This window comes from Mobula hypostoma, chromosome 13 (genome assembly GCF_963921235.1).
Source record: "Mobula hypostoma chromosome 13, sMobHyp1.1, whole genome shotgun sequence".
NCBI lineage: Eukaryota > Metazoa > Chordata > Chondrichthyes > Myliobatiformes > Myliobatidae > Mobula > Mobula hypostoma.
The window spans coordinates 92920308-92945352 of record NC_086109.1 but is presented as its reverse complement, the minus strand read 5'-3'; the positions used below and the strand labels follow the sequence as shown (position 1 = coordinate 92945352).

The 25045-nt window shown below is 48.4% G+C and overlaps 1 protein-coding gene across 13 annotated transcripts in view; it reads left to right on the top strand.

The window, feature by feature from the left end:
- The window catches only part of LOC134355784 (transducin-like enhancer protein 3), an 83123-nt gene that overhangs the window by 35793 nt on the left and 22285 nt on the right, over positions 1-25045 (top strand). For 9 of the 13 annotated variants that reach the window (XM_063066191.1, XM_063066189.1, XM_063066186.1 and 6 more), the window contains 6 exons: positions 3615-3816; positions 5957-5973; positions 16536-16655; positions 17395-17445; positions 18894-19046; positions 21135-21267. In XM_063066191.1, coding sequence (XP_062922261.1) covers positions 3615-3816; positions 5957-5973; positions 16536-16655; positions 17395-17445; positions 18894-19046; positions 21135-21267 — 676 coding nt within the window. The remainder of the gene's footprint in view (positions 1-3614; positions 3817-5956; positions 5974-16535; positions 16656-17394; positions 17446-18893; positions 19047-21134; positions 21268-25045) is intronic. The other 4 variants (XM_063066192.1, XM_063066190.1, XM_063066193.1 and 1 more) reach the window with 1 other exon arrangement.

Below are 25045 nucleotides of genomic sequence, written 5' to 3'. Positions count from 1 at the left end.
CTACACGATGATGTGTCTCAGTCCACCTCCACTGACACCAAACATTGGAAGTGCAGTCATGGAGGATTGTTGCTACGAAATCGAGCCTTTAGTGCTGACAAGCCTCTATTCCCCACTGTCCCTGGACTGACTCTGCCATGGCAGTGGGAATACTTCCTGTTGGGAATTGCTGCCTTTAAGAACAAACCTGATCCGTTCTTGACCATAGGGTGACCTTCTCCATTCCCAACGCCTACACTATGTTCTAGGTCAACAGCTGACCATCAAGTGTGCTTTTGTACACAAAACAAGTGCATTTCAGTTCAAGCCCCTCATTTATCTTGAAGTTTTTGACCTGTGTGCTGGTAATCTGGCTATCAATCTTTGATTCTTCGACAGCTCGAAGATTGATAGTCCTAATGGTCAGGTGCACACACAATTCACACAAGAGGTTATTGGTATGATCGGTACATCTAACTCACTGTCCCCAAGGCCAGTAATGACAGAACAGTACAGGCCCTTGGGCCACAATGTTGTGCTGACCTTTTAACCTATTGCAAGATCAGTCTGGCACTTTGTTCCCATGTAGCCCTCCATTTTTCTGTTTTCCATGTGCCTGTCTGAGGGACCCTCTTAAATGTCACAAATGTATCTGCTTTTATCACCACCCCTGGTAGGACATTCCTTACACCCACCTTTCTGTGTTTTTAAAAAAAACCCTGACTCTGATATTCCCCCAATCACCTTAAAATTATGCCCCCTTGTATTAGCCATTGCCACCCTGGCTGTCAACTCTAGCAATGCCTCTTATGAATCTATACACCCCCAATCCTCCTCATCTCCAAAGAAAAAATGCCGTAGTTCACTTAGGCCTTCATGATAAGGCAGGCTCTCTAATCCAGACAGCAGCCTGGTAAATCTCCTCTGCACCTTCTCTAAACCTTCCACATCCTTCCTATAATGAGGCAACCAGAACTGAACACAATACTGCAAGTGTGGTCTAACCAGGTTTTTATAGAGCTGCAAAATTATCTTGTGGCTTTTGAACTCAATCCCCCAACTAATGAAAGCCATCTTTGAGGAATCTATGGACATGGAACCCAAATTCCCTCTGTTCCCCCACCCTACTAAGAATCCTGCCATTCATCCTGTACTCTTGGGGTCAGGGTAGTGTAACAGTAAGCACAACATTTTACGGTACAGACGACCCAAGTTCCATTCCCGCAAATTACTGCAAGGAATTTGTACGTTCTCCGGTTTCCTCCCACAGCCAAAGGTGTACCAGCTGGTAGGTTAATTGGTCATTGTACATTGTCCCGTGATTAGGCTGGGGTTAAATTGGGGGTTGCTGAATGGCATGGCTCAAAGGGCCAGTTTTGTGCTGTGTCTCAATTAACTAACGTCCAAACTCACCCCTTGGATGAGAAGCTCTGGTTAAGGCCCTGTCTCTTCTGAAGTCCACCTCCGACCTTCAAGGCAGGGAACATGGGCTCGTTCTCCTTTGGGAAGGGACGATGGCGCTTCATGAGGAATTCTGAATCCCAAAGGCAAAAGCAGCTTCCGTGAGTCTTCCCCATGTTCAAGTTCATCGACCAAGGCACGCATACACAGGCCGTGAAAGTTAGCTTTTTGAAACAGCACTGCAGTACTATATGAGGACAAATATAATTAGAACTTACATAACTTTCATGGCAAAATAAACACAGTGGCCCTAGTGAAAGTTTTGAGAGATGAGAATAAATGTAGTCTGGGGTAATGTTGGGGTTTCCAGGTTGGTTCAAGCTCCTGATGGCAGTAGGGAAAGTAGTTGGTGCGGTACCGTCCTTCCCCGAGGACACCGGTGATCACCCCTGCTCCTCCAGGTCCATACGGGCTGCTCCCATCAACCAGGAACTTATAGAGAACACAGATTGGAGGTGACCAGCCGAAGAAAGCAGTTTCAGGCAACTGATAGCTAGTATCTGGGCCCACCTGGTGAAAGGGCAGCAGATGCAGATTGAGCAGGATAGGATCTTCCTGAGGGGAATCGGAGAAATGCTGGAGGAGGTGATGTTGCCAGGCCAGTGGAGAAAGGTGGATCCTTCATTACAAGCACTAAGGGCTGAATCCAGTGCTCAGTAATTAGGCCGTAAAACACAGGAGCAGAATGAGACCATTCTACCCATCAATTCGATCACGGCCAATTTATTATCCCTCTGAAACTCCATTCTACTGCCTTCTTCCCGTAACCTTTGAGGTCCTTACTAATGAAGAACCTATCAAACTCTTGCTTTATATATACCTAATGACTTGGCCTCCACAGCCATCTGTGGCAATGAGTTCCCCGCCCTCTGGCTAAAGAAATTGCCCTCTCGTCACTGTCCTTTTATTTTGAGGCTGTGCCCTCTGGTCTTAGACTCCCCATGAAAGGAAATGTCCTCTCCGGGTCAGTTTATTGATGCTTTGCAATATGTTTTAGTGAGATGCCCCCCTCATCCTTCTAAACTCTGGTGGGTGCAGGGCCAGGGCCATTAAACGCTCCTCATATGTTAACCCTTTTATTCCTGGGAACATTCTCATGAACATCTGCTGATTGCATAATAAATTAATCAAACACACAGTTATTGACGAGAGAAGACTCTGTATTCCATCACTGTCCGCGCTCTCTGAGGTAGTTCACGCCCGGTGCTTTGCCAGCGAATCCCCTACTGGGCTCGGAATTCTGAGTGTTCACTGCCGCCTACATTAGCCAAGCTGTAGATCGCAAAATCTGTTCTTGAATATCCACAGTAGTCCCAGTGGGAAACCTTACCATCCATGCTATTCCTGCTGGTGCACGGGCACAACCCGTTAGGGTTAAATCAGGACGTGTGGGCTGAACCTCTGATTTATTAGAACCTCTATCATTGAAATGTCTGCTCAGCAAGCCTTTTCTTTTCCCCTTTTCTCCCCCGAGACATCTCTCTGCTGAGTGCATGCCTGAACTTAGTTTAAGATCAGTATTGCGCCAAGCTGGTGATAGTGGGTCTGGGGTAGGAGCTAGGAAGTTTCTCATGACCTTTGGGTTGGGGGTCAGTTTGTCCTGTTCCTTGGATTACAGGGCCTTGGAAGAAAGGTGCTGCACCCCAAAGGCCTTTGGAGATTGGTGGGTGGTAGGGTGAGGGGAAAGCCAATGTTCTCGGTCCTGATCACTGTGCAGTAGGCAGAGCTAGCTGGACTCCACTATGACTTCTGCCCATTTCCCCTCCCTCCACTGTCCCGTCCCGTCCCCTTTGGAAAGATGGCATCTCAATACTTAGGGGAGCTGCCACCCTCAGCCAGAGGCTGAGACGGAGCCTAAACCTTCAGTGTCGTGTGTTGGTGTGAACTATCTCTGTTGCAATACAACTCTAAGGTTGATCTTTGATTCTGATCAGAATAATTAACCTTTCCTTCTGGAATTTTTGCTCTTCTCTAGCAGGGCACCACTGCGAGTTTCTGTCTGCATTAATGGCCCACTGCAAGTTTCTCACGGTTTTCCTGTTCTCTCTCTCCCTCCCTCCCTCCTCTCACCTCCATCGCTCTTATGGCTTTGCCTTTACCGTGATTTTCTTTCCCAATTTTTTTTTTCTCCTTCGACTTTCATTCCATCACATGTCACATTGGTTTCTCCGCAGCAGCAGCAGCTCCAGGCTCAGCACCTCTCCCACACTCACGCTCCCGTCCAAATGCCTCCCCACCCCTCCGGACTTCAGCCTCCTGGAATCCCCCCCGTCACCGGGAGCACCTCCGGACTCCTGGCTCTCTCCAGCGCCCTGGGCAGCCAGGCTCAGCTGTCGGTGAAGGACGAGAAGAATCACCACGAACTGGACCATCGAGGTGAGGAGCCCCTCGGGCCAAAGGGCGAGGGGTGTGTGTGTGCGGTCCAGCTGACGAGGGCAAGAGACTTGGTGTCGGGCGGTAGCGATTACAGGGCCGGCATTCGAAGCCCATTTCCTGCCATTGCCTGTGAGGATAAACCCAAGAGATCTTGCAGATGGTGCTGGAGGAACTCAGCAGGTCAGGCAGCATCTACGGAGAGGAATAACGAGCCAGTGTCCTGATGAAGGATCTTGGCCCAAAGCATTCCTCTCCGTAGATGTAGCCAGACCTGCTGTCTGTAAGGAGTTTGTGCGTTCTCCCCGTGACTAGGTGAGTTTCCTCCGGGTGCTCTGGTTTCCTCCCACAGTCCACAAGACGTACACATTGGGGTTAGTGAGTTGTGTTGGCACCGGGAGCACGGTGTCGCTTGTGGGCTGCCCCCAGCACGTCCTTGGACTCTGATTCAAATGACACATTTCATTGTGCGTTTTGATGAACACGTGACAGAGCTGATTGTTAATCTTTAAAGTGTGGAGCCCTGGCGTCTAACTAAGCTTACTGGCTGTCGACAATCACCGTGGCTGCTGTGGGGGGAGCAACAGAGACAAGACAGTTGAACTTGAACTAGAGGAGGTTTTGGTTTGCTGGTTATTCTGGAGGAGCCGGGCAGTGGGAATAAATTGGCTTTTGTTTCCGAGTTTTATTTAATTTATTGAGAACAGGTTCTTCTGGCTCGTTGAGTTGTGCCGCTCGGCAACCCCCGATTTAACCCCAGCCTGATCACAGGACAACTTATAATGATCAATTGACCTACCAACCAGCATGTCTTTGGACTGTGGGAGGAAACCCAGACAGTCACGGGGAGAACGTCCAAACTCCTTACAGGCAGCAGCAGGAATTGAATCTGGATCGCTGCTACTAAAAGTGTTGTTCTAACCTTGTCGCCCCACGGTATGGGTTTATTATTGGCAGATATACAGTAAAAAGTCTGTCTTGTGTACTGTTCATACAGGTCAGATCATTACCCAGTGCATTGAGGTAAAGAAAGGTAAACTACTAACAATGCAGAGTACCGTGTAAAAGCTGCTGGAAAAGTGCATTGCAGGCCAATTGTGAAGCGCAAGATCGTAACGAGGTAGATTGTGAGGCCAGGGTCCATCTTATTGAATAGGAGGTCTGTTCAAGGGTCTGACAACAGTGGGGTAGAAGCCGGTGGTGTGCACGAATCAATTGCACATTACAGGGGGATGAGGAGTCAGGACTAGTTAACCTTCAACTAGATTGTGGGCTGCCATAAACAGAAGATTCTCCAGTTACAGAGCAACACACACACAATGCTGGAGGATCCCCCCCACCCACTCTTTTTCCATTCCCATTCTGACTCCACTCTCGCCCTTTCCCTTCTCCTCTCCTGCCCATCACCTCCCTCTGGAGCCCCTCCTCCTTCCCTTTCTCCCATGGTCCACTCTCCTCTCCCATCAGATTCCTTCTTCAGCCCTTTTCACCTCCCCTCCCCCATCCACCTACCTTCCCCCTCACCTGGTCTCACCTGTCACCTGCCAGCTTGTCTTCCCTCCCCTCCCCCACCTTCTTATTCTGTCTTCTTCCCCCTTCCTTTCCAGCCCTGATAAAGTGCAAGATAGACATAACGAGATAGATGTTGACTATTTATTCCTCTCCGTAGACGCCGCCTGGCTAGCTGAGTTCCTCCAGCATTTTGTGTGTTATTGTGGGTTTCCACAGCCATGACGTTTCTAGGAATTATAAATTACTCTGGAAAATACTTTGAGAATGAAAACATAGGAAAGAAAGCTTCACATTCAGTTCATGTTCATTTTAAGAAATAGAAGTTGTAGAAGGGTGCAAGACTATTCTCCCTGCCCATGAATAATCATCTAATGGGATAACAGCCTTCATTATCTGATTGGCTGAGAGATGCCAGTTCATTTGAAAGATGAGCCAATGGCAGGATTGACAGGTCATGTGGTGCAGACTGTGAACATCGATTGGAAACGGCAACTTTAACCCCATCGCAGAAGTTGCCTGAAACATTTTATTTTCCTTGACAATTCTAACTGTGAATTTTTTCCCCCTCTTCTCTCCCGCCGATGTCTGACTGCTACACTGCAACTCCTGCCTTGTTGAATTGATCTCGTAGAGAGGGACTCCGGTGTGGTAAGTGTCGAATCACTTCCAGTCCTGTCATGATTGGCACGGTCTTCACTGTTCCCAGAACTCCCTTTCCTGGGTCTCCTTCCACCTATAAAGCCCTTGTCACCAGAAAAATACCACACATACTTATCAAATGCTTTACGGTCTAACTCTGTAGAATTTATTCACTGTATCTCAAAGTCCAGGATCCAACTGCATGTCTACTTCGTAGCTGTTCCATGAATGTCATGGGACAAAATCTCAGAATCGGGTTTATTATCACAAACGTATGTCATGATCGTTGTTTTGCAGCAGCTGTACAATGCGAGACATAAAATGTTACTCTAAGTTGCAGTAAGAATGTATTTTACAAAGGGCAAAATAGCGTTCAGAAATCTGATGGTGAAGGAGAAGAAGCTATTCCTAAATTATTGTGATTTGGATGGAATTGGGGTACTTTTTGGGGATTGTTGAAGCTTTCTTAATAGCATAAGAGTGTTGTGGTGATTGAGATTGACATAGACCGAGTCCTATACAACTTCCACATTTCCCTTCCTCCACAACTTTTGGGTGGTTTTACCAGAACGAGTCATACATTGCTGAGTGCCTTTATGAATTGCTACAGATGCTCTTTCATGGAAATAGCGCCCTGCCCGTGGAGACCAAACGCGCAGGCTTGTATGTAGCACCGAAAACCGTGGCTCGTTGGACTCTATTGCCTTTGTCTGGGATCTCTACATTTTACCGTGGACCTGTCTGGGCTAAGGATAACGCAGGGACCTTTAATTGAGTGAAAAGGCAAAGGACAGGGGGAACGAATGAGCTTACGTTCAGGAGGTCAGGCCACTATTGTAGGGAGCAGTAGATGGAGTTATCTCTTTTGGTCAGACCTGTCTGCAATTTGAGCCACCTAATGGAGACCTTGAGCTGACCCTTCCCACGTGTTACTCGGAGAGCAGTAATGCGCTGCCTGGTACGGTGGTAGAGGCAAATACATTAGAGGCTTTTAAGAGACATTTGGGATAGGCACATGGATGTAGGGAGAATGGAGGGATATGGACGTTATGTTCGTAGGAGGGATCTGTGTTTGGGTGTTTTTGACTTGCTGGTTCGGCACAACATTGTGGGCCGAATGGCCTGATTCTGTGCTGTACTCTTCTGTGTTCTATCTCCCATTCACCTCACATCACCTCTGTTTACAGAGCAGCTGCCCAAAACACTTTCAGTGCTAAGTTAGTACTATCATCGTATACACAAGGCCACGTATGCACGGCTACCAATAAAAGCTTACTTACGGCAGCATCATATCAGATAAGCAGATTTCACAAGGAAAACATAAGTTAAACATAAACGATACACAACTTTTACAAGAAAACACGAACAGAACCAGAAAAAAGGCCTGTTTCATTGCATTATCAGAGTAGTCCTAGTGTGGCTAAAACTAGTGGTTAGGGTGGTGCTGGTTGAAGGGGAGTAGCTGTTGTTGAACCTAGTGGAGTGAGACTTCAGGCTTCTGTACCTCCTGCCCGATGGGAGCTGTGAGAAGACGGCGTGGCCCATGTGGTGGGGATCTTTGGATGTTGCCTTCGAAGCCTCCTGTTGATACTACCGATGGTGGGGAGGGATGTACCTGTGAGTTATTGAGCAGAATCCATTGCTTTGGAGAAGGTTTTGGTGCAGTTTCCTCGAGAGCTTTTCTCCTGGATTGAAACCATAAGACCCAAGAACAGAATTAGGCCATTCAGCCCATCGAGTCTTCTCCACCATTCAGTCATGGCTGACTTATTACCCCTCTCAAACCCATTCTCCTGCTTTCTCCCAGTAACCTTTGGCACCCTCATTACGTCAGTAACCTAGCAACCTCCACTTTAAGTATACCCAAGGACTTGACTTCCACAGCCGTCTGTGGCGATGAATTCCACAGATTCACCACCCACTGGCTAAAGAAATTTCTCCTCATCTCTTTTCTAAAAAGGACGTCCTTCTATTCTGAGGCTGTCCCCTCTGCTTGTAGGTTCTCCCACTGTATGAAACATCATCTCCATGTCAACTCTATCTCGGCCTTTGAAGCTTCTGTTTAAGAACGAGTGTAAGCCAATGAATGAGATTCCAGTGTTTAACGTGTGGAGGAGCCAGGAATCAAATGAAATGGCTCTGGCTTTCCTATGTCAACTTTTGGTGCTTTTACACTCTCCTTCCCCTCCTCACTGCCTTGACTCCCAATTATCTCACCCCTTTGTGCCTCTAAGGCTGCCTTATTGGAAGTTACAGACATGGAGATAAGTTCTTCCTTCATTCCCTCAGAGAAAATACACCCCCCCAACCCATCCACCCACTGACAGCACCGGCCAAAGATTTGCTTATTCCCTGTCTTCAGCCTAACCCATGAATACAAGCGGCGAATTATACTCGTCTGCTCATTTGCTGGCTGCCTGGGCCATTTATTAGAGAGGTTTAAAGCATTCAGCTGGCTCGTACAGCCTGTGCGAGTTTGTGTTTCGAGTGACTGAGTTCTGTGAATGCATGCAGTCAAGTCTGAAGGAGTGAAAATCCCCCCTGTGATTAAGAAGCCATTTTATCCTTGATCAGACATTGCTATTATCCAGAGGCAGTTCACACTGTGCTTTTGGCCCACATTATTTCTGTGTGATGTGGACATTTAACTCCTGGGGAGATATTTTCTTTCGATGATTGTTGATGCTTTTTTTCCCCCTTGGCCTGACTGCCTCACCAACACTTCACATTTACATTTCATCTTTAATATAAAAAGGTGTATTTTTTTATGTACAAAACACCGTGCTATACCCAGCAATGTTAATAACCTGGGTTCAAAGGTTCAGTTTAATATCAGAGAATGTATACAGTGTACAACCTGAAATCCTTGCTCTTCACTGACATCCATGAAACAGAGGGGAAAAAAACCCCGAAGAATGAATGACAGAAAAGGTTAGAACCTAAAGCCTCCCCCCCCCATGCACAAACCCCAGCAAAAGCATCGACCCTCCTCCTCCCCTCCCACTTGCTTCAGCAACAGCATCAAACCCCTCTCTCCATCACACACCATGCAAGCAATAGCAAAGGCCCCAGAGACCATGATCAAGAGTAAAGTTATTGTCTCAGACAATCAATCAATCAATCAATCTCTCTCTCTCTCTCTCTCTCTCACCACCAGCTTGCTGTTTCGATGATGCAATCTGTAGTATTGTTTATTCCAGTTCCCCTGACTCAAGAAATGTAGAGTCTTGCTCACCATCGACAGAGAGAGAGATTGCTCGAGTGCAGAGGCCTCAGTCCTGATCTCGGATGCTGTCCGTGTGGAGTCTGCAAGCTCTCCTTGTGACCACGTCTTTCTCGTGGTTCTGGTTTCTTTCCAAACCCCAAAGATGTGCACCGTTGAGCCTTTGGGTCTTCAGAGTCTTATGGCACTACAGCTCAGAAACAGGCACTTCGGCCCATCTAGTCCATGCTGAACTGTCATTCTGCTTAGTCCCATTGACCTGCACGTGGACCACAGCCCTCCATACCCCTCCCGTCCGTGTACTTATCCAAACTTCTTAAGAATGTTACAGACAAGCCTGAATTCACCACTCCGCTGGCATTTCGTTCCACATTCACTCTGCCCTCTGAGTGAAGCTGTTCCCCCTCCTAAATGGTCGGTCAATTGGCTGCTCTAAATTTCCCCCTAGTGGTAGAATCTGCTAAGAGTTAATGGGAATGTGGGAAGAATCATAATGGGTTTGATGTGTGTGGACGGTTGTCATGGATTACCAGGCTGAAGGAGACGTCTGTGCCATGTAACCCTGAAACTTGACATCTGGCCAATTGGATTTGGCTCAGCAGCTCGGGCAAAGGGTTGGGTTTTGATGCAGGAAAGCATCGAGGGGAAGCGGTGTCACTGGGGGGCTTCAGGTCTTGGGGTGTGGCTGTCAATGTAAATTGGGGATGACAGAGGCCAGAACTGGACAACTGCAAGAGAACAATGCCGGCCCTTCGGCCCACAATGTTGTGCTGAACTCTTTCACCTATTCCAAGACTAGTCGAACCCCTCCCTCCCACATGATCCTCTATTTTCTTTCCATCCATGAGATTAAGCTGTGTAGTCAGTTACAGATCCAGTGCAGGGGCTGTCGTAGAGGTGATTGAAGGATGTGAGTTCCTCCAGTACTTTGTGTGTGTGTGTGTGTGTGTGTGTGTGTGTGTGTGTGTGTGTGTTGCTCCAGATATCCAGAACCTGTCGAACCTCTCGTGTCTCAGTATGTGCCGTTTCTGGGTTATTATGAGGTTCCAGTCCGTCCAAACAGGGAGAGGAAGTGTGACGCCCCTGCCTGTTGCAGTCTGCTTGTGAATCCAGATATATGATCGTCCTTGCCCCTGAGATGGTCCACCAAGCCCCTGTGTTCACTTAGGGACTTGGAATGAAGATCGTTCTTCAGTGGTGCCCACGTTTCACCTGCTGCTGTGGTGTGAGTGATTTAGGAGGTGGGTGGATTGGCGGGGAGGGGCTGTACACCGGACTGTTGCGTGGAGCACATGGTCTCCCATTGGGAGTGGAGCAAGGTGGACTGTTGACGACTCGAGGCCTTTCATCTGGACCACTTATTAAGACTGAGGGGAGGTAGCCGGGATAAAACGGTGGAAGGCAGATGATGGGTGGATCCAGGGGAGGGGTGATAACGGTAAGAGGGAGGGAGGGTGGGAAGAACCTTGTTCTTACTTCCTGTGTTGTTTCGCTGAACATTGCAGATGTGCTATGTTGGCACCAGAATGTGTGGTGACACTTGGAGGCTGGCCCCCAGTACTTCATTAGGTCGTGTTGGTTGTTAACTCGATGGGCCAAATGGCCTAATTCTGCTCTTATATCTTATGGTCTTAACACAAAAGATGCTTTTCACTGTACATGTGATAACTTTGAGGATCATTATCTTTTCATAGTGGAGAGGCTTGTGAGTTTCTGAGATACCAAGAGTGATGCCATCTTGGAGTTTAGTCACCTGACACTTAGCTCGTGGATGGGGGCCTCTCTAGGTCAAGGCTGAGGTTCTCGACAGGTCCTCAACAGTGGGGCTGGCAGAAGATGATGACACATCAAACTGGCAGTGAAGGAGGCTGCCACAGTGAAGGGTCCCCAGGCACCTTGCGTTCTGTGCCACTGGACCGGGTGGTGGCTGCCCGACCATCAGCCTCCCCGCATTAATCAAAGTCCCGCACAGGCGTTCTCCCTTAAGGGAACCCATCCCATCATGTGGATCCCAGATAGGTTTCTACAGCCACCTGAGATCCCTCCAATAGCCAACCACTTCGGAGAACATTGCACGCAACATGGAGGTGGTGGGTGGACGTGGACGTGACAAAGGGCCGGTGATAATGGAGGTTCCCTCTAGTTACTGAAGTGGAGCACCGAATGAATCAGTGGAATGGAACAGCTACCAGATCTGCAGCCATTTTAACCCTCTGTGAGGAAAGGGTCTGCGAATCTGTCTGCTGTTTTACCTTAAAGAGCAGTGTCCAGATTTAAGACCGTAAAACATAGCAGCAGAATTAGGCCATTCGGCCCATCAAGTCTGCTCTGTGATGAATTATCATGGCTTATCTACTTCTCAACCCCATTCAGAGGTTTCAAAGGTACATTTAATGTCAGACAATATACAATATACATGCTGAGATTGTCTTGCCTTCTCCCTGTAACCTTTGACTTCCCGACTAATCAAGAACCTATCAACTGCTTTAAATATATCCAATGACTTGGCCTCCACAGCCGTCTGTGGCAAGAAATTCCTCCTTATCTCTGTTCCAAAGGGATGTCCTTCTATTCTGAGGCTGTGCCCTCTGGTCCTCGACTCTCCATTCCTCTCTACATCTACTCTAGCTAGGCCTTTCAGTATTCGATAGGTAAACATCTTGAGGTATCCTTCTTTTCTCACTTGCTTATGGGAATTGGAAACTGCTTTCTGGAAAGAAGTCGTTAATGTATACGCTTTCGGCCTGTTATCTTTCCTTTTCTCCCTCCCTCGTTCTCCTTCCCTCCCTCTTTCTCTGGTACAAAGGTTGTGTCAGCGTGAGAGGATTTTGGCTATTGTCTGCTTGGGGCTGGGGGCAGTGCCTTTGTGTGGATTTTCTGAGGGACGTTGGCGGGAGGTTCGCATTCTAGTCAGCTGTGTCCTGGCTTCATATTGATTTCCTCATGTCACTGTGGACAAAGCCCCAAGCTGCAGATCATTGCGAGGGGACATGGGGAAGGGAGGGGGGGAGGCTCTAGGAAGGGCAGAACGAAACAAGCAACCCTTCAGAACAGCGACTGCACACTACTTGAAAGCAAAGTCTGTTTTAGTCGCAAGATTATTTTCAGGGAGTTTTTAAAAGAGAGTTTAAGGGAAAACCTCGGTAAAAGGCCACGCACGGTTTCATTCATTCATAAAAATGGAAAAAAAAAATGTCTTGAAGAGTCCATCAGTACTATTTAGTGAGTTGGCCGTGTGCCCGGGGGGAGGCTGAATGATCGATTCCCCTCGACGCTTGACATAACACTCCGGTATTCTCAGCTTCACTGACTGGGAAGAAAGATTCCATTTGGCTCAGTTGGCACTAAAAAGAGAGGACAGCCCCTATCAGAGCCCTTCCACGCCAGGTTTAAGTTGTCCAGAAGAACACCACTATTATTTCTGCTTGGTACGTCAGGATGTGACTTTCTGGGGTCTGCAGGCGAAGACGATTTTTTTTCCCACCCACTCCAACCCCTCTATCTCTCTCACACTCTCCCCTTACCTCCTTATCCCCCTCACATTTATATCACTCTCACTCCACCCCGTTACCCCTCTCGCTGCCACTGAACTTTACCCCTGTTGCTCTCCCCCTCACTTTCACTCCCTCCATCTTTACCTCCCTTGCTCCGTACATTATCTTCCCCTCGCTCCCCATCTATATCTTCTGCTCCTCCTACCCTACTTTAACCTCACTTGTTCCCCCCTCACACCCACGCCACTTTCTCTCTCACTCCTCCCCTTTACCTCCCTTGTCCCCCACATCTATATCTTTTGTTCCCCTTCCCCTGCCTTTATTTCCCTCTCTCCCTCTCTCCCTCTCTCCCTCTCTCCCTCTCTCCCTCTCTCCCTCTCTCCCTCTCTCCCTCTCTCCCTCTCTCCCTCTCTCCCTCTCTCCCTCTCTCCCTCTCTCCCTCTCTCCCTCTCTCCCTCTCTCCCTCTCTCCCTCTCTCCCTCTCTCCCACCCCTTTAACTCCCTCACACCACTGCCAAATTCTTTGCACGCTTTTCCGCCTTCAGCAGTGGTTCTTGTTGAGAGAATCTTTCATCAGCTCCCCTCCAAGCCTCTGATTCCGTGCCTGCGGCGGTCTGGGAAGAAACAGGCTCGTGTTCCCTGTAAAGCACTGACTGATTTGCACGCTGTTGGCCTGTGTTCAGCCCCAGGCTGGAGTCTCCTCCTTTGTGGAGTTGCCGGAGCTGCTTTCAGGGGAGGCATGAATGGAGGCCGTGTCATGTTGCTCTCTGCATCTCCTCCCCTCTCCCACCTTTGCCCTCTCCCCTCTGGTTTTAATTGAAGAGTTCAGCTCTGAAGGGCCGTCGCATCTTCACATCTTGGCCTGACTCTTGGTTAAGAGCTGAATTGCTTTGAGAAGGGCTCTTGTGTTGGACGTGGTTAGCAGTTTGATGCTTTTTTTTTCCATCGCTGGCCATTTACAACGGGGGGAGTGGGGGTGGAGCAGTACTAAGTGGAAAGTCTTTCTCATTTCAGCAAGGGTATATTGTACTTGGAGTTCACTGCTGTCCAATTCACCACTTTCTGTCGACTTTCTCAGGAGCTTATTTAAATACACAAAGTGGCCACTAAGTGTATCTTCGTGGTCTTCGCTGCTGTAGCCCAGAACAAGTTTCGGCGTGTTATGCATTCAAAAATGCTCTTCTGCACTCCACTGTTGTAACGTGTGGTTATTTGAGTTACTGTCGCCTTTCTGTCAGCTTGAACCAGTCTGGCCATTCTCCTCTGACCTCTCTCATTAACAAGGTGCTTTTGCCCACACCCACAGAACTGCCACTCACTGGATGTTTTTTGTTTCTCACACCATGCTCTGTAAAGTCGGGAGACTGGTGCTTGAAAATCCCAGGAAATCAGCAGTTTCTGAGACACTCAAACCACCCCGTCTGGCACCAATGATCATTCCACGGTCAAAGTCACTTAGATTATATTTCTTCCCCATTCTGATATTTGGTCTGAGAAACAACTGGACCTCTTGACCACGTCTGCATGCTTTTATGCATTTGTGTTACTTCCACGTGATTGGCTGATTGGATATTTGCTTTAACAAGCAAGTGTACAGGCGTCTCTAACAAGTGGCCACTGGGTGTATATTTACACGTGTTGGGGTCTTACTATGGTGTATTAGAGCGAGCTGCAACATCATTCAACAAGTATAAAAAATTGCATTAAAAATGAAGTAAGATTTTAAAGGACAGACGTGGAATAAAATGTGTATAAAGCAAAAATCTTAGCATGCATTTACAGTGTAAACAGCATTATAAAAAAATAGTTTAAAGTGTTTACACAGCAGTGGTGGGGGTAATAGACGGGGATGGGGGCTAACTAGAATGATTGACCAGATTAACCACCAGGGGAATAACCTTTTAAGATGGTGTGAAGTTTTTTATTTTAATAGCCCTAAGGTGCTTTCCAGAAGGAGGTTTTGGAAAAGGCCGTTTGGAGGGTGGGTAGTGTCTGCAATGATTGTTCCTGTCTGCGTCTTTGTCCTGGACACACACAAGTCCTGCAGTGATGGTAGACTGCAGCCAGTGATCTTCTCTGCTGACCTGACAGTTCACTGTAATTTTTGTATAGTGTGTGAAGATGCTCTCTGTGACGGCAGTGTAGAATACCAACCTCATACCAACATGACCTGCAGTTCACGGCTTCTAGTGCACTCGTTTCTCCCCTGCACCTCACCTCTGGTTGACAGATTCCAGTGGGACTTGGAATCGGAGTTGGCGTAACCAGAGCTAGGGGCTGAACCATAGGTAAATTGCCGGGCGACACAGTACCGTAGCGGCTAGCATAATGCTGTTCCAGCGCCAGCAAACCAGGTTCATATCCCGCCATCGTCTATAACTCCACAATCACAGTCACTCAGATCACGTTTCTGCCCCATTCTGATATTTGGTCTGAAGCATAACTGAAACTCTTGACCATAAGACCTTAAGGTAAAAAAAAAAGGCATCCGTTAGTCTTGCGAGACCATGGATCTGCACCTGGAAAGTCTTCACTCTCCAGGGCGCAGGCCTGGGCAAGGTTGTATGGAAGACCAGCAGTTGCCCATGCTACAAGTCTCCCCTCTCCACGACACTGATGTTGTCCAAGGGAAGGGCATTAGGACCCATACAGCTTGGCACCAGTGTCGTCGCAGAGCAATGTGTGATTAAGTGCCTTGCTCAAGACACAACACATTGCCTCTGCTGGGGCTCGAACTCATGACCTTCAGGTCGCTAGTCCAATGCCTTAACCACTTGGCCACGTGCCCACAAGACCTTAAGGTATAGGAGCAGAATTAGGCCATTTGGCCCATCGAGTCTGCTCCTCCATTTTATCACAGCTGATCCATTTTCCCTCTCAGCCCCAATCTCCTGTTTTCTCCCCGTATCCCTTTATGCCCTGACCAATCAAGAATCTATCAACCTCTGCCTTAAATATAGATAAAGACTTGGCCTCCACGGCTACCTGAAAGGAATTCCACAATTTCACCATTCTCTGGCTAAAGACCAAATTCGCATGTTTTTATGTTCTCTCCATGACCATGTGGGTTTCCTCTAGGTACCCTGGTTTCCTCCCACCCTCAAACATGTATGGGTCACATGGGTGTAATTGGGCAGTGTGGGTTCGTTGGGCCAGAAGGGCCTGTCACTGTGTTGTGTCTCTAAATAATAAATAAATTGGCTTATTATCGTCATGTGTATCGACGTACAGTGAAAAGCAAGGTTCTGTACGCTGTCCGTACAGGTAATTTCTGTATGGTCTGTTGTGTTGAGGTCGTACAAGAGAAAACAATAACAAAATGCAGAATAAAGTTTCTTAGCAACTGTCACAAAATGCTGGAGGAACTCAGCAGGTCAGGCAGCATCCATGGAGGGGAATAAACAGTCAATATTTCGGGCTGAGACCCTTCACCGGGGCTGGAAAGGAAGGGGAATGAAACCAGAATAAGGTGGGGGGGGGGAGTACAACCTGGCAGGTAATAGGTGAGACCAGGTGAGGGGGAAGGTGGGGGAGGGGGACAAAATGAGAAGCTGGAAGGGGATTGGTGGAAGAGGTAAAGAACTGGCTTGTCTTCCTTCCCCTTCTCTTCTCTTCTACCCCCTTCCTTTGCAGTCCTGATGAAGGGTCTGGGCCCGAAATGTCGACTGTTTACTCTTCTCCACAGAAGCTGCCTGACTTGCTGAGTTCCTCCAAAAGGTTGCGTGCGTTGCTCTGAGTTTTCAGCTTCTGCAGAATACCTTGGGGTTTATAAAGTATCACTTAAGGTGCCTGGAGCCATGAAGCAGCTGACTGTACCATGAGCACCTTCCTCACCTGGCCCTCTTTCCTCGCAGAATAACTCGGTCTCGCCTTCGGACAGCCTACGGCCAAATGAAAGAAACAACAGGAGTTCCTCGGACTACCTGGATGCAAAGAAGCGAAAGGTTGAAGAGAAGGACTCAATGAACAGATATGTAAGCCCTGCTCCCTTGTATCGCTTTGGCTCATTGTGTCCTGGAAGGGAGACTAGCTGATGTAACGTGCTATGAACTAATTAAAAAGCCGACTTGAAATCCTTCAGCCACCGGTCGTGCCCTTGGTGGGTAACGGCCTCTCGGCTGGGTGGGTTGGCAGTCGAGGGTCCAGAGTTCTGAGCCCTCTAGTTGATTGAACCCAATATTCCAGATGGGCGCTCTCACTCCAAACCTCGGAGTGCCAAGCTGTCAGAAGTGTAACTTTGCAGGTTACAGGGTGGCGTTCTAGTGTAGTGGTTAGCGCAATTGCCGTACAGCGCAATCAGCGATCACCCATCAGAGTTCGATTCCCGCCGCTGTGTGTGTAAGGAGTTTGTACGTTCCCCCCATGGCCCCATGGGCTCCAGGTGCTCCTGTTTCCTCCCACATTCCCAAAATATATGGAGTAGGGTAAGTTGTGGGCGCACTATGTTGTCACCAGGAGTACAGTGACCCTAATCCCCCCCCCCCCACCCCCGGTTTCACTGTGTCCGTCTTTAAACCTCAGTGGGTCACTGTTATGGGACAGTGCACGCAAGTCGGCTAATGTATTGCCAACAGTACAGCGGTGAACAGTCTGGACACCAGCCCCTTCCTGCAGTGATACATTATGCCCTTGGCCCCGTCACGAGACAGTTTGCTCTGTTGGATAAGATGTCCATTGGTTGAAAAGGCCTCTGACTACTCCTCTCCTTTCTAGGACAGTGATGGCGATAAGAGTGATGATTTGGTTGTCGATGTTTCCAACGAGGTGAGATGGGGTACTTTGCCATTCCTCCCAGAGTCCTGGGTTTTAATTTCTGTGGGGGCGAGGGGTTGGCCAGCTGTTGGCATTTAGACCCACCTTGTGAAGGAGGTTTCGGTTGAGATCAGTGACTGATCCCAGTCTTTGCTGACCTCAGATCTCTGGAGCCTAACTTTCCCATCCATCCCAAGTCACTACCACCTTCCCCAGCCCCGAGACCTACTCCGGATGTGCAAAAGGCTCCCACAATTCAGGAACGAGGCTGCCAGGCAAGTGCTGTGTTGGGGGGGGGGTGGGGGTCTGTCATTGTCAGAGGGGATTTTGTTAACTCAGAGCCACGGATTAAACCCAAAGGGTGGCGTAGTCATGTCGCAGTTAGCATAACGCCATTACAGCGCCAGGTTCAATCCCTATCACTGTCTGTAAGGAGTTTGTATGTTCTCCTCGTGACTGCGTGGGTTTCCCATCAGTGTTCCGGTTTCCTCCCACAGTCCAGAGACATACCATTTGGTCATTTGTTAATTGCTCATTGTAAATGGGGTAAATGGGGTGCAGTTGCTGGGTGGTCATAGTAAATAGGGGGGGGTTTGCTGGGTGGTCATTGTAAATGGGGATTTGCTGGGTGATTGTAAATGGGGGGGTTGCTGGGTGGTCATTGTAAATGGGGGGGGGTTGCTGGATGGTGCAGTTTGAAAGGCCGCAGAATCTACTCCATGTTGAATCTCAATAAATTTTTAAAAAATCATGAGGGTCACTAGTGGCAAACTTTAAAATTTAGCTATGCCAGCCAAAGCCCACACTCCATCAGTGAAAAAAATAAATAAAATTCCTGTTTTCTGATCCATTGGGGAAACTAGAGCGATTTTATCAGCAATTCACAATTTGCAACACCTGCAAATCTTAATTTTCTGTTTGCCCCTCCCTTCCTCGTCCACGAGTTTACCCACTGTCCTTGCCACATGACCAACAATGGCCGGGTTCCCCGGGTAATGAGGGTAGTGAGTTGCACCCCCCTGTGTCTGTAAACCTGGTCGCCTGTACCTTGCTTACCACCCTGCCGGGGAGAGATGGAAGTGGTGGTCATCACTGTAACTTCTATAGTCCTGAGCGGACCAGCCGGTGAGGTGTGAGGAGGGCTCGTGGACTGATGATGCACGTGAACCCCCCACCCACCCACTCTCTCTGGGGTGGGGTCTGTCAGTGTCTGCCATGGGAAGTGGGGTTGGGGGGTGTTCGTGGGAAGGAAAATGGTTCATAGCCATCTGCGACTGGCCACCAGCTGGTTTGAACCTGCTCTGGTCCTGGAGGCCCGTTGTGAATGGGGACAAGGGCGAGTTTCTGTGATGTTGAATGCTGGCCAGGGGCCACAATCAACCAGAAAAGTGGGCATGCGGAGGCCTGTGCTTTACCTCCCTCTGCCACCACGTTTTGACTCTCGGTTTTCAAACATCCAGGATCCGGCCACGCCTCGGGTCAGCCCTGTCCACTCTCCCCGTGAGAACGGCCTGGACAAGGCCCGTGGCATGAAGAAGGATGCACCCAACAGTCCCGCCTCTGTGGCTTCATCCAGCAGCACGCCGTCGTCGAAGACAAAGGAGATGGGCCACGTGAGTAACGATCTGCTTCAGGGGAACTGTGGACGATTAAGGGGAACATGAGGGGGAAACCTCTTCATCCAGAGGAGGGTGAAAGTGTGGAACGAGCTGCCAGCACAAATGGTGCATGCGAGCTCGATTTCAACGTTTAAGAGAAGTTTGGATAGGTACATGGATGGTAGGGGCCCCAGTGCAGGTCAATGGGAGTTTGAATGGTTCAGCACAGAGTAGATGGGCTGAAGGGACTGTTCCTGTGCTGTACTTTCTATGACTCCATGATCTGTTTCTCCCCTTAAGCACATCACTTTTACGGTAGTGTAGTGGTCAGTGCGAGGCTAATACAGCTTCGAGGTGGTCTGCAGTCCGCCGTTCAATGCCGGCATCCTCTGTACGCCCTTCCTGTAGCATCCGTGGGTTTTCTTCGGGTGCTCTGGTTTCCTCCCACAGTCCAAAGATGTACAGGGTAGGTTAATTGGTCATTGTGGATTAATCAGGTGTGCCGGGGTGGGGGGGGGGCGGTGTGCTGGGACAGTGTGGCTCGGAAGGTCCTACTCTGCACTGTATCGCAAAATAAAATTTTTTAAAAATTCTGCAGCATACCAAAGTCCCCTGTCCTGGGCCAGTCTTTCAGGTTGTCCCAAGGCATAGCCCTTCGTCAGAGGTCCTCTCCCAGGGAGGAGGCATTTGGAGCTTCTGTTGGCCTTTCTGTAGCCCTCGGTTTTTAAGGGACAGCTCTTCTAGTCCCACGCCCAAGCTTTATCCTTTCACACCTGGGCTTCAGAGCCTCCCTGGGGGAGTTGCCCTGCTCCTCTACCTACCCCGAACACCAAAGGGTAACGTGGAACGAACAGTTGGAAAGGCAAGTGGAGGCTTCACGGCAAAGAGGAACGAGCGTCAGTGTTGCTGCAGCTGTGGTCTACACCTGGAGCTGTGTGAAGAATTAGGCTTGTTAAGAAGGGTTTGCTTGCATTAGAAGCAGCTCAGAGAGGCTTTGCTAAGTAGATCCCAGGAAGAAAGGAACTATTGTCGAGGGCGAGGTCAGCAAAATTGGGTGTTAATCTCTGGAGTTTAAATGAGTAACAGGTGATAATTATGAGCCTTGTTTTTACTGATCTATATTCTGAAAATTGTTTTGCAGCAGGGGCACAGTTTAAGGCATAAAATTGCTCTAAATTGAAAAATAAATAAGTATATTGCAACAGCAGGCTAGGCAGCATTTATGGAGAGGAATAAACAGTGGACGTTTCTGGCCGAAACCCTTCGTCAGTACTGGAAAGTGTTTACTATTTTCAAAGTGGAGAGAAAACACACAAAATCTGAGGTGCAAACTTGGGAATCCTTGTGCGGGATTCCCTAAAGGTTAATTTGCAGGTTGAGTCTGGTGAGGAAGCCAAATGCGATGTTAGCATTCATTTCAAGAGGATTAGAATTTAAAGGCAAGGATGTCATGTTGAGACTTTCTGAAAGCACTGGCGAGGCCTCACGGAGTATTGTGAGCAGTTTTGGGCCCCTTATCTTAGAAAGGATGTGCTGAAACTGGATAGGGTTCAAAGGAGGTTCATGAAAATAATTTTAGGATTGTTATATGTTTGATGGCTCTGGGCTTGTATTCACTGGGATTTAGGAGAATGAATGGTAACCTCACTGAAACGTATCGAATGGTGAAAAGCGTTGATAGATTGGTTGTGGAGAGGATGTTTCCTGTGGTGGGAGAGTCTAAGACCAGAGGACACAGCTTCTGAATAGAGGGGTGTCCTTTTAGAACAGAGATGAGGAGGAAGTTCTTTAGCCAGAGAGTGATGAATCTGTGGATTTCATTTTCACAGGCAGGCAGCTGTGGAGGCCAAGTCTTATATGAATATTTAAGGCAGAGGTTGATAGATACCTGATTGGTCGGGGCATGAAGGGATACGGGGAAAAGGCTGGAGATTGGGGCCGAGAGGAAAATTGGATCAGCCATGATGAAATGGCAGAGCAGACTCGATGGGCCAAATGGCCTAATTCTGCTCCTATTATCTTAGGGTCTTATGGAAAGGTCTGTGTGTTTCACTGAATATTTGGGTTCTTCCATGCTTCCCTCATTCCTCCGTTGTTTTGCAGAACGACAAGTCGTCGACCCCCGGCCTGAAGTCCAATACGCCAACCCCACGCAACGAGGCTCCTACTCCGGGCACCAGCTCCACCCCAGGCCTGCGAACAATCACGGGAAAGCCCCCCGGCATCGACTCGTTAGGTAACCGCGCTGCACCTTTCTGTTCACCTGCGGAAGCCCCAGCCAGCGACCCGGAACCATATTCAATGTGTGATTGTTTATTAACACTGACAGTTATTGTGAAGTTTGTTGTTTTGCAACAGCAGTACAGTGCAGTACATACAACAATTATTTTACTCACAGTAAAGATTATATAGCAAAACTAAATAAGCCAAGCATAGAGAGAGCAGAATAGTGAGGTAGTGTTCATGGACCGTTCAGAAATCTGACAGCAGGGGAGAAGAAGCTGTTCCTAAAACATTGAGTGTGTGTCTTCAGGCTCCTGTGCCTCGTCCCTGATGGTAGCAATGAAGAGAGGGCATGTCCAGGGTGATGGGGGACCTTAATGATGAATGCCGCCTATTTGAGGCATTGCTTATTGAAGATTAGATTATGAGATTACGCAGTCCTCTTTTATTGTCATTTAGTAATGCATGCATTAAGAAATTATACAATATTCCTCCGGTGTGATATCACAAAAACACAGGACAGACCAAGACTGAAAAAACTAACAAAAAACACATAATTATAACATATAGTTACAACAGTGCAACAATAGCATAACTTGATGAAGAACAGGCCATAGCACAGTAAGAAAGTTCAAAGTCTCTCGAAAGTCCCACATCTCACGCAGACGGGAGAAGGAAGAAAACTCTCCCGTCCATGCCCGACCACAGTCCGACTCTGAGTCGTCCAAAAACTTCGAGCTCCGATCAGCCCTCCGACACAGAGTACCGAGCACCATCTCTGCCGAACGCTTTGACCTCAGCCTCGGTCGCCAGCAGCAGGCAAAGCCGGGGATTTTGGGGCCTTCCCTCTGGAGATTCTTGATCGTACAGTAACAACAGCAGCGAACCAGGCATTTCAGAAATTTCTCCAGATGTTCCTCTGCTTCTCACGTCTGTCTTCATCAGATCAGAATTGTGCACGGCGTCCTACTTACAAATACGATATCATTTCACCGGATAGCTGCACGCGCTGCGTCGCGCCGCCATCTTCTCCTCCCGATGTTCCTGATGGTGGAGAGGCTAGTGCCTGTGATGAAGCTGGCTGAGTTTCCAACTTTCTGTAGATTTTTCCAGTCCTGTGCAGTGGCCCCTCTCATACCATTTGGTGATGCAACCAATTAGAATGCTTTCCACAGTACATCGGTAGAAATTTGGGAGAATCTTTGGTAACATACTGAATCTCCTAATGATAGATAAACTACTGAAATGAGATGGTGTTCAGCAGCTTGTGCTGCCATCTCACAGTTCCAGTGACCCGGGGTTCAGACCTGATCATGGGTACTGCTTGTGGGGATAATTGTTCAGTCCCTCTGTTCTTGGTGTGTCCCCTCCAGTAGCTCTGGTTTCTCCCACCACCCAGGAGCGAGGAGGTGGTAGCTTAATCCATTCTTTTTTGCCTTTAAAGACAAACATTAACTTTGTCACATGTGCATCAAAGCATGCAGTGAAATGTATTGTTTGCATCAACGGCCAACGGAGGCAGCCCGCAAGTGTCGCTACGTTTCCAGCACCAGTGTCACATGTCCACAACTCACCAACTCTCATCTGTTGGCCTTTGGAATTGGGGAGGAAACCAGAGCACCCAAAGGAAACACACATGGTCACGAGACAAACGTGCAGACTCCTTACAGACAGCGATGGGGGTTGAATGCAGTTTGCTGGGTGCGTATCAGCATTCCGGTAACCGTTACTCTCCCGTACAATATCGGCTCTTGAGTTAACTTCCGGCAAGATGGCCCTAGCGACCAACTGTGACATCTTGCAGACAGCTTACAAAACTGCTGGATACTCTTCTGCGTCTCTAAATATACTCCTTTCTGAACTGGGATCAATTGCAGCTTGTAATTTCCCTCTTAAGAATGTCTTATTTGGGCTGACTGAATGATCTGGCATTTCTGTGGACTCCTGGGGGATTCGTGTGGAGCGCAGCTATGTCCATTGCTGGGAGCGTAGACTGCGTCGATTCCTAATGGTGGAACATGACGAGGACGAGCGTGGAAAATGAATGTGTGTTCAGCGCCGTCGGCCTGCGTTTGATTGGTTGCCCTCTCGCTGCTGCAAGTGGGAGGTGCAAAGCTCCCTCGCTGGAAGGTTCAATCACCTCAGACTCACTTTCAGCTGTGTTCGGATGCTTAATGCTCTCAGTGTTGGACGCGCCTTACTGTTTGCGTGATTTGATCGTTTGCTTCAGCGCGGAACTGAATCTGTGGCCGTGCTGAACGGACTGACTCGGTGGCTGTGGGCTCTACGGTTTAATGCTTTGTGTGTTATTTGTTCGCTTTTTGCTGCTTGCACGATTTGTTCTTTTTTTCCCGCACGTTCGATGTTCTCGTGTGGGTTCTATGACGGTTCCTTGTTTTGTGGCTGTCTGCAAGAAGATGAATCTCAAGGTTGAATGCTGTATGTATACTTTGTGAACTTTGATCTTGAAATTTAGAGCAATCAGAGAGGTGTTGATGGATGTGAGAGTGGGAATGAATACATTGCAAAGGGTACAGGGAAACTGGGAGAGGGGACAATAGAACTGATGTGATTACTCCTCTTGGGCCAACATGGATGTGATGGGCCAAGTGGCCTTGTTACAATATCAGATTCAGATTCTTTACCCAGAATGGTCATAGAAGCTTTGTCATGTGTTTAATGGGGAAAAGGTTAATAAATTTCTCAGTATTGATGGAACTGGGGACCTGGGAAATGGCACTGTGATAAGAGATCTGACATCTCACTAAATGGCAGGGCAGGTATGACGGGCCGAATGGCTTACTGACTCTATTCCTTCTGTCTGTTCTCAAGAGTTGTCTCTGGCTTGGGGAGATGGCATGTTTTCCCCTCCAGGAGTATTGTCCCGTTGACAGCACACAAGTTCTACCCGTTTGCACATTGTGGAGAAGTTGCACTGTTGGCAGCCTTTGAACATTAGACCGAGACTTTGTCTTCCCCACAAGTGGACGGAAAGTGGTTATAGTATTTTATAGTACTGATAGTGCAGAAATAGCACTGCATCTTCTTTTAAATATTCAAATTTCAACGATAGAGGCAGCTTGGCCCAACTGATCTGTTCTCTGAGTAAGTGAACATAAAGCAAAACAACAGACATTGGAAATCTTAAAATAAAGGCTGAAAATGCTGGAAACACCTTGCAGGTCGGGCGGCACCCGCGGAGAGAGGATCAGATAACACTTGAAGTTTCTTCCTCAGATGACTTTTAATTTGTTTTATGATCCCTGCTCCCCTTGGTGTTTGGGGTAAAGGAAGTAGTTTGGTGAGCTGGTAACCTCGACATTCCCGCAGTGAGAGTAGTAGTGCAATCACTCGAGTCGAGTTTGATGTCCTCCTGAGGCAGGGGGTTCCCATCCTGGGGCCCACAGACCCCTCGGTTAATGGTGGGGTGTCCATGGCAAATAAAAGATTGGGAACCCCTGTCCTGAAAGGTTATTCCCTTAATGGGGAATGCCTGGGTGTGACTTTGTTTAACGTGAGGAGGCTGATGCACGGGCAGCCACCACTCTGCCCCTGACAGATCGGGGTCAGGGGTCAGTGATCAGGGTCCAGTGGCACGGAATGCAAAGTGAGCGGGGACCCTTCACTGCTGAAGCCTTCCTCTACATGCAGTGCAGGCGGACAATAAGGTGCTGGGCCATAGCAAGGTGGATTGTGAGGCCTTATAATACAAGGACAGCGTTCCATAGTCGTATAGCAGTGGGGTAGAGATTCCTGCATTGAAAGTGGCATTTGCGCTGTAATAATCATCT